Genomic DNA, 9,999 nt, shown 5'->3' with positions numbered 1-9,999 from the left:
ACTGAGATTTGTAGCACAAGACCCTAGCTTCTGATAAATTGATTTACATAGACCCTGTTGTGTGGAGATCCCAGGCCAGACCCTGCTAATAACATCATTCAAATCATCATCTTTGAGCCAGAAGGCTTCAAAGCGGAAGGGAAAACCATGCCTAACTAGAAGAAGGCGAGGAGCAGCAAAATATAACATAATAGGACGATGGTCATAAATAGAGAAATCCAAGTGGTGTACCTCAGCAGTGGAAAATATGTCATGCCGGCCAAAGTTAGCTACCATCCTATCCAAGCGCTCATGGATATGAGATGTATCAATCTGATGATTATTCCAAATGGAGGTGTGCCTGCAATACCCCCAGATCAAGTAGCTCACAATCTAGCATTCTCGAAACATGCGCCTGTCTACCACCCAGCTTCTCCCTAGACTCGTGATGGAATTAAAGTCACCTCCACATAATCATGGCTCAGAGGAAAGACCCCTCAACCGTCTTAATAGATCCTAGGACTGGTACCATAAGTGTTTCAGAGAATAGCCATAAAACCCCGTCAATGTACCCTAGAGAAAAAGAACGAATAGTCACATCCATTTCATCGCCCCATAGTAACATGATTCCACTACTTTTGCCTCTACTATCCATCACAAAGCAATTTTCTAGAAACCCAACTGAGATCTTATTATTTGCGCCCACCTACCAGAAAGTCTAGTCTCCGAAAGAAAGACTAGAATTGGGGAATGAGTCCGCATCAATCTGTAAAAAACAGTCAACATTTTAGGGTTCCCTAGTCCCTGAACATTCCAACAAAAGTAACTCATGGCTCCTGGTGCCCCTGGCCACCAGGGTGCGCCTCAACAAGAGTAGAACCTGGACTAGAAATCACTAATTGTGCCCTCTTCTCATGTACATCCGGAGGGTCCTTCAAAGAATCTTTCCTGCATTTGCCTCTTTTCTCTTTCTGTTTGGAGCCCTACTACCCAGACCCTCTAGCAAGCCTCTTCTAAGTCGATATAGCCCACTTTCCGGAGGTGGATGTGAAAACTGTAACGTCATGCAAATCAGAGCCAACACCTGTATCCATGGGCAAAGGTATAGGAGGGGTTTCACACCTCACCGTGACTAGAATGATCTGTAGTGGAGCACTACCACGTGAATCATCATCTTGAGTATCATCTGAGACCATCCAAGATGATGGTTGTTTTTGTCCCTCACGATCTGCTTCAGTTGCTCTAAAAGACCGAGTCTCAAATGCCTTGAAAGATGGAGGGGGTTCTCTGAGCCAAGAACCGTATCTTCTTTTGGATGTGATAAAAATACCATCGACTTGTACACTTCATTTGTCACACTCAGCAGCTTTGTGGCCAATAATGTCACATGAAAAGTAAAAGTCAGGAAGTCTCTCATAGGTGAGGAAGAGCTTCTCAATCTCTCCAGTCTCTTCAAAGCAAACACGTATGCCTCTTTTTAGAGGCTTAGTAATATCCACGAGAATTCTCAACCGCATATTGTTATCCTGCAAATCAATCCCTTTAAGTTCTCCTATAAGCGAGCCATAGTCTCTGGCGCACCTCTCATTCATTGCAGGTAGTGGTACATTCGTGACGTTTACCTAAAATAAAGTTGAAGAGAAATCCATAGAAGTTGGGGCACTGACCCCACGAGGAATAATCAAATTGAACAAGTTCCTTTCAAAGCACCATAGCCCACCATCAAGCACTTTCTCCCTATCTGCATCGGAACTAAATCTGAAAAGGAAAGTATTCCTTCCACTGTGATGTTCCACCTGGAAGGGGGCATCTACAATCCATACCTTCCTAAGGACACGCTCAAGACCATCTCTACTAGCAATCTTCCTACTAAAAACCTTCCCCAAGAGACATTTGTTAAGGGAAGGCGAATCTGTCCGGTCCTTAGTTGACAGAAAAAAGGCTATCTTTGTCGTCTAAGCTGCATTTGGCACAAAGCTCGGCCAGCCTATCATCATTAATTCTCACCATGTTCCAAATTGATTTGGAGCCGAGTGGCTACTTGAAACAGTGATGCTGTTAATATGAGACCGATAGTCAGTCTTAAAACATGACACCCTTAATTTGAGTCTGAGAGACGGCTTAAACGGTGATGTCGTTAATTGGAGACCGAAAGGCGGCCCTGAAACGTTGATGCTGTTAATTGAATATGAAACGGCGATGCCATTAATTAAATATGAAACGGCGATGCCGTTAAATAAATATGAAACGATGATGCCGTTAAATAAATATGAAACGACGATGCCGTTAATTAATTATGAAACGGCGATGACGTTCATGTGAGCCGAGAGACAGCTACAACGGAGGCCGAGATGTGGGAAACCCAGAAGACTGCCATGAGGGTTGGGTACGAGACTCAGATCTTACCAAATAATTCACCGTAAAACTATCGGAGTGAGACAGAAAGGGTCATGCCTCACAAAGATTGTAGAAACCGGCCAGAGAAAAAAAATAAAAAGAGACGATCATGCCGATGGAGATCCGTCAAGAGGGAGGGGGAGAGAAGTGTTACGCGCTTCTAGAGAGGAAAAGGAACGGACTGAGATTTAGGGTTTTCAAAACCCTAGAGAGGGGGTGGCTACAAGAGAGAGAGCCGACTAAAAACTAGGGTTTTCAAAACCCTAGAGAAGGGCGGTTACGAGAGAGAGCTGACTGTAATATCAATTGCCAACAAATTAAATCTATTTGTAATTATAAAATTCTAATTATAGTCTAATCATATAATCACATTTTAAATTTTCTTTAATTATCCATAATTAGAAAGTCTAATTATCTCATTTAAAATTCTCCTCTCTTTTGTATATATGTAAAAGAATTAGTTGTTTATTATTAAGCCTTACATCTTAAAAAATTATCATATGACTCTCCTAAAACTTTTAAAAGATAAATTCACTAAACCACTAATAAGTTTAGATTTTGACATTAAGTCAACAATTTTTTTTTTAAATTCAAAACTAATTTAGAATTCATAAAATTACCAAAATATTTTTATTTTTTGCACTTAACCTGGGTATTGCACATACTTACTTATACACTGACGAATACTATCCCTTAATAGTAATATATCCCTTAATAGTAATATTTACAAATTATCCCAATAACTTATGAACAACTCCTAAAAAATAAAAATAAAATCATATACTGGCCTTTGAAAAATATAAAACTACAAATAACCTCATGAAAAATCAAAAGATTATAAAAAACCTTTAAATTCTAAAAATTATAAAGAACCCCCTAGATAATCTACAAATAACTAGCCACCCACTTTAAATTCTAAAACATATAGATGACTCCCTAAAAACTCCAAAAGAACAAATAGATCCCTTAAAAGTATCAAAATTATAAACAATTCCTTAAAAAATCTAAAATTACTCAAAGTCCTCTAAAAACTCATCAAAAAAAATGTGAAAAGACCTAAAAAACAAAAAAAAAAATACAAAGAACTGATAATAAATTTTGACTATCACAAATAACTCATCACAAAAATTGAAAATTATAACAATCTGTTTTAAAATCTAAAAATTAGTTTTTCAAAAAAATTCAAAATTTAGAAACAATCTCCTAAAAACTCTAAAAATTACAGGAATCATTAAAATAGCAAGTAATCCTTATTATGGATTTTCTATCAAAAGTTATTTGGCATTAAGTGAAAAAACTAAAAATTTATTAGGTGTTATTTTTTTAATTTATTAGAGGTATTTTTGTCAATTGACCACACTTTAACTAATAATGTTAATTTAGGAACTTTCCACCAAAAGTTTTTGGGGATTTTTAGTGAGGTTTTTAAAAATATTGGGGGTTTAGTGTTAAACGCATAAACTTATTGGGAGTTAGTAAAATCTATCCATATTTCACTTTTTATGGAGAGGATGAATATTGGTGGTTATACATGAAAACCTTATATTTATTGAAGAACAGATTAGTTGTTGCTATTGTTATAACTTATCTTGCCTTTCAAATTAAGATAAGAATTAAAATTAAATGGACATGAGAATCAAGTGAGATGTCATAAGTTATGAAAATATGTTATTCCATTAGCAGAAGAATAAATTGTACTACATAAAAAGATAGAGATGGAAAAGAAAACAATTAATTTGAAATTTTGAAATGAAAACCAGCCACATACTTATTAAGTGAGATTATATGTTTTATGTTGTTTTTAATTTTGAAATGTTATAAAAGAAAGGAGATACTATAAAAGAGGAATTAGTGCTTAATCCATCCAATTTGACTTTTAATTATAAAACTTACATATATTCTTATTTTTTATTTCCTTTAGGGAATGTTTGGTTCGTACGTATTGTAAAAGGATGAAATTGGTTTCCATGCTTACCACATCACCTTTGGAATTCTCAAGCTAGAAAAGGTTTACATTTGTTGTGTTTGATTGATTTGATAATCTATGTAAAGACATTTTGATTAGCCCCACCGCATCAGTTTTTTCATGAAACTCATTTCAATCCTAAAACTCCTGGAATGGGATTCAAGTCATGAAATATGTTTTAAGCGTTATTTGGTAACCAACTAAACAACCCCTTATAAGAAAAACTCCAACGCAAGTTATCTATTTTTGGAGGAGCAGTTGACTAAAGAAAATTTTTTGTGTATAATTCAATTTTCAAAGAAATCAAACATGTGAGCACATGCATAACACTTATTTCTATTTATTTAAAATTTCCAAATTCGAAGTTGATTTCTAATATTATCCATATCTAGAGTTTTTCAAATTCGAACTCGAATACTTAGTATTTGATAAACGTACATGAATTTTTATCAAATATAAAGTATATTCATTCCACAAAAGAATTTGATTTTCAAATAATATTTAAAATCATAAATGAAAATTATTCCTTTACAATATATGATGTGTGTATGTGTGTGTATAATTCAAAAATTTTATTAAAAAGATTTTAGATTATTTAAGTCTCAAAATTAGTACATAAAACTTAAGTAGAGGTGATAAGTGGCTTGAAAATATAACATCATGTGTGTATTGATATAAATTACAAGCGAATATTTTATACGAATAAGAATCAAATATATATATCTGGTTAAATTCTAATTGTTGAAGTACTCGAATACTAAAAATTATTTCTTCAATGTTAAATGAACTAGGGAATAGAATATAACCGAATAATTACATGAACAATTGACGAACTATTTATTAATTATTTGGTTCGTTTCTACCGTTGCACCTATATATATCATATATATCAAAGCCAGATAGAGATGACTTCGTCAGTAATCAGTACGTATTTAGTTCCCGGCGCTGAACCTTCATGCATATCAAGTGTATATCTGTTCGCATATACAGTTGGTATCACAACATATACCACATTTTTTTCGTTTGAATACTTAAAATAGAATATGCTTAATAATGTCCCGGAAAATTTTCTAAATTCTTTATAATCTCGAATTTTTTTAATCGTTTGACGCTGGGAAGGAGAGAAAAATTCTACCCACCTTTTTGTGTGTAGGTACGGCGGATACGCAGCTAATATAAAGCCCAACAGGCTTCTTTAATCACATAAATCATACTAAAACAATAATTCCACCATACTTTGAACTTCCATGCAGATATTAAGTATGTGATAGTTGTCCTCTACCAAGTCTACAACAATTTTTTTTTAATACTTAAACGTAGAGTTTGTTTTAACAATTATCCCTAGTACATTTATATTTAGAAATTTTTTTAATCATTTGATTTTGCGAAGCAGAGAAAAATTCTACGCACCTTACCTTGAATGATTCACTGAGCCAATCTCTTCTGTACGCACGGATTATTAATTGCCATTGCTGGTCGACATGCTGCTAATATAAAACCATATCATGCTTAATTAATCACAAAAAAAATCGCCATAAAATAATAATATCGTAACACCTTCTCGTAAACATTTTCAACCCATCTCTATCAATCTCTGATCTCTTTCACATATAGCTAACTCCAACTATGATCAAATATGTATACATATATCCAGCCCGAGAGAAGTTGATTAGGATCACAAGTCACATCTAAACTTAATTATTACAGTATTTGAAAATATTTGCCGGCCCTTGGCCTCCAACAGGCCGGCAGCATCCATCAGCGCGCATGCAGCAGCATTCTGATCAACCGTCCTCGGTCACATGCACCTTCAAACTGCACTCCCTATAAATAAAAACATATATACAAAATCTAATTAGACGACCCAAACACACACACACACGCCAGAAGCTTTCAACGACTTCAAACAATGAGGCAAGCGGGTGCTTACTCCGGCATACTCTCCGGCGGTATATCGGGCCGAACCGGCCCACACTCGCTTCCTCTCGCAAGGATCAAGAAGATAATGAAGAGGTCGGGGGAGGACGTGAAGATGATATCGGGCGAGGCCCCGATAGTTTTCTCGAAGGCGTGCGAGCTGTTTATAGAGGAGATCACGGTGAGGTCGTGGATGGTGACGCTACAGGGGAAGAGGAGGACGCTGCATAAGGAGGACGTGGCGGCAGCGGTGGCGGCGACCGACGTGTTTGATTTTCTTGTTGAGATGGTGGGGAGTAAGGGTGGGGTCAATGGTGGTGGTGAAAGTAGCGAAATAGTAGTTAAGCTTGAGTCATAGGGATGTTTTGCAATTCCTTTTTTTTCCTTTTTTTTTAATTTTCTTCCAATTTCTTTAATTTGTGCTTATAGGGTGATGAAATGAAGTGACTTTCGCTACGTTGGTCATTCATTGGTTTAGTCTAAAATGCAGATACAGTACCTCCTAGTGCTATTAAGGCTTACACGCTAATTGTTTCAAAACTTCTTTTTTTTCATTAGTATTTGGACATTTGATTGTTGAGGCGACAGGTTTAATCTGAAAGTTAATCGGTCTTGAACATAGGATGAAGATCGATTTAACTTAAATGTTAATCTATTTGGAGTTGAGCTAGCTTTCTATTTGAGGAGATCACTCGTTTCTTAACTTTTTGTTATCTATATACAACACCTAATGTCACATGGTATATATACATTATTAATTATAATTCAGTGTGTTGTCAAGACCTTTAGGCTCAGTTTTGCAAGGGGAGGATAAACTACTTTCCTTCTAAACCGATTCAATACTAAATTAGAATGGCAGGGGTGGATTAAAAAAACTGGAGAAACTTGGTACTAATTAAGTTTCTCAAAGGGTAAGCTTATCTAAACGGGCCGGCCCGACCCAACCAGGCCCGGACCGGGCAAAACCCGTGGTCGGGACCCGGGCTCGGTTGGCCTAGGTCGGGTCCCCGCCCGAGCCCGGGCCGGCCTGGTCATGTTCTTTTTTTTTTTCTTAAAATTTTATTTTTTTATTAGAAAATTTTCAAGAGTAAATAACAATAAATTAAGCAAAATTTTGATAAAAAAATCAGTCATATTATTATAATTATATAATTTACAAATACTAGAAATTAAAATGATAAAAATAAATAAATTCTTTATTAATAATCGGTTTATCACTAACAATTACAAAATAATTTTGGAATTTGTCGCATCACAATAGATGAATATATCCCAACTAGGTTTGCACCTACTCATCTATATCTACTCATCTATATCAATATCATTTGCAACTCTTTCCAAAATAATTTATTAACAAATTTTTAGCTAAGAAAAAAATTATAAACTAATGAATAATTTTTACTCTTTATCTTAATCTCATATTCCCAACTCTTAGAGTTTATCTTCAATACTAGCCATCCGATCGATGTCTTGAGTCCTCTTCTCGTAGCTCCACCAATCTTGTAGGCACATTACCGTTTGTACAGTAGACGGATCTAACGATGTCCTGTGGTCATCGATCAAACATTCTGATGTGCTGAAGGCAAATTCCGAAGCTACCGTAAAAACCTGCACTGTTAGTAAGTCATGAGCCATGATAAAAAGTATAGGATATAAAAACTGTTCCATATACTCTCCACCAATACAAAATATAGAAACTATTATTTTAACTTTTAACTAAAGATGCAGTTAAATATTGTTCAATTTCAAAAACTTTCATTGATGATCTAGATCAAGATCCACCAGTTAGCTGATCTATCAATAATTCTCTATCAAAACTCTTACATTTGCCCCGAGTTGAACTTATAGAAGCAGAAGCTGTAGGTTGATGTGTACTTACACCATATCTAACAGCATACTCATCATATAATCTTTGAAAATAAGTTCTAATATTAATATGATGAGTAAGAGCAGTAATAGTTTGACCATCATTAGTGTTATCATGTTACCATACAAAGAATTTAACAAATTTTGAAGGCCAACATCCTTCAAACATGGATAAATAAGAACCCCTAACCAAAGCTAATAGGAATAGACCTAAAATACTTAATAAATTTACTTTCTATTTGAAAAAATTATACTTCCAAAATAATTATCCATACAACAATTATTAAAAAAGTTTGAATATTTAAAACTTGTTAACCAATTTGAATAATAGTTGGATAATAGCAAGCATATAATAACATAGTAGAATCATAAAAAACTTGTAACATCTCTTTTACACTATATATAACTAACCATTCATCATTAGTTATTCCATACATATTATCAGAGCTAGAACTAGAAGTATAGAAAGCGATAAAATTATTTATAATTTTTTATACTCTATTGCTACATTTAACATTGTGTAGGTAGAATTTTACCTATGGTTAACATCTTTTGGAATTAATCTAGGTTTAAAATTTTTTTCTTTTATACAATTGTTTCTATCTTTTAAGTCTTTGTTCAGAAGCATTATGAGCATTAGCTATTGTCCTAACATTTTCTATCATGGATTTAATTTCATCAAATGCACTTTGAACAATTAAATTTAAAATATGACACATATCTCTAATATGAAAATTATCACCATGACATGGCAATAGCAAAGATGATTTGATATGTTCAACAGCTACATTATTCTTACTTGTATTATCTAGTGAAAGAGAAAATATTTTTTCTAAAATTTCTAATTTTATAAGTTCTTCTATTATTAAATTTGTAATATTAATACTAATACAATAAAAGAAATAATTCTTTTAAACATTTGTCAATCATCATCAATCTAGTGTGCAGTGATACATAAATAATCAGTTTGTACTCTAGATGTCCAAATATCAGAAGTTTAAAAAATTTACAGTATAAATTTTGAAAATAAAAAATCATTTTTGCTTGATCCTCATGATAATATTTTAAAATATCATATTGACAAGATTGACGAGAAATTTTTTTAAATGCAGGATAAAAACCATCTCTAATCATATCTTCAAATTCAACATCTTTTACTAATTTAAAAGGAATGTTTTTAAGAACAATAAACCTGATAACGCATTTTTTGGCTTTAATTGCATCATAGTTCCAACTACCGAGACTACTGGAGGATGAGAATTGGGAGAGTAAAAATTATCGAATATCAACTTGAGGCATTGTCTGACCTCTATTGTACTTTTCTAACTGGCGTTTGAGGTGGTTGGTGCCACTTTTATGATAAACTTGGAATATATAGCCGCACAACGCACAACCTTCTAGGTCAGAAGCCTACCGTATTGATCCCTGGTGACTTCTATCTTTTCGAAGAAGTTCTACACATCAGATCTTGGGCTTTTAGGAGTTCTAGATGCAGAATCATCGCCACCAGATTCATTATCAACATTCGTAGGATGAGTAACTGTAGCTCATGTAGTAGGAGTATTAGGACTCGTTTAAACATCAGGAATTAGGATTGGCCATTCATAGTCAGAGAATAAGCTATTTGATTAAAGAATTAGAGAGAAAAAGTGAGAATAAGAAAGTATTAGAGAATATTTGTGAGTATTAGAGAGAAGTAGATGAGTTTTGGATGAGAAAAACAAATAAAAACTTTCTCCATTTATAGAGGCAGCCCTCTAGCCGAATGATCAAAATACCCTCAAATTTTGGCCGTTTTTAACCCTTTTAAGGTATTTTGATCAAAAGCGCAAAAATGGCCGTTATGACCGTTCGGACCGGGCCGGGCCCGGGCC

The 9,999-nt window shown here is 34.3% G+C and overlaps 1 protein-coding gene across 1 annotated transcript; it reads left to right on the top strand.

Annotated features, from left to right (window-relative positions):
• LOC109847381 (nuclear transcription factor Y subunit C-2-like) lies at nucleotides 6,252-6,617 on the top strand. Its single transcript, XM_020416612.1, has one exon. The coding sequence runs from the start codon at nucleotides 6,252-6,254 to the stop codon at nucleotides 6,615-6,617; it is 366 nt and encodes a 121-aa protein (XP_020272201.1).

Source organism: Asparagus officinalis, chromosome 7, assembly GCF_001876935.1.
Source record: "Asparagus officinalis chromosome 7, Aspof.V1, whole genome shotgun sequence".
Lineage (NCBI taxonomy): Eukaryota > Viridiplantae > Streptophyta > Magnoliopsida > Asparagales > Asparagaceae > Asparagus > Asparagus officinalis.
This window is presented reverse-complemented; position numbering and strand designations above follow the sequence as displayed.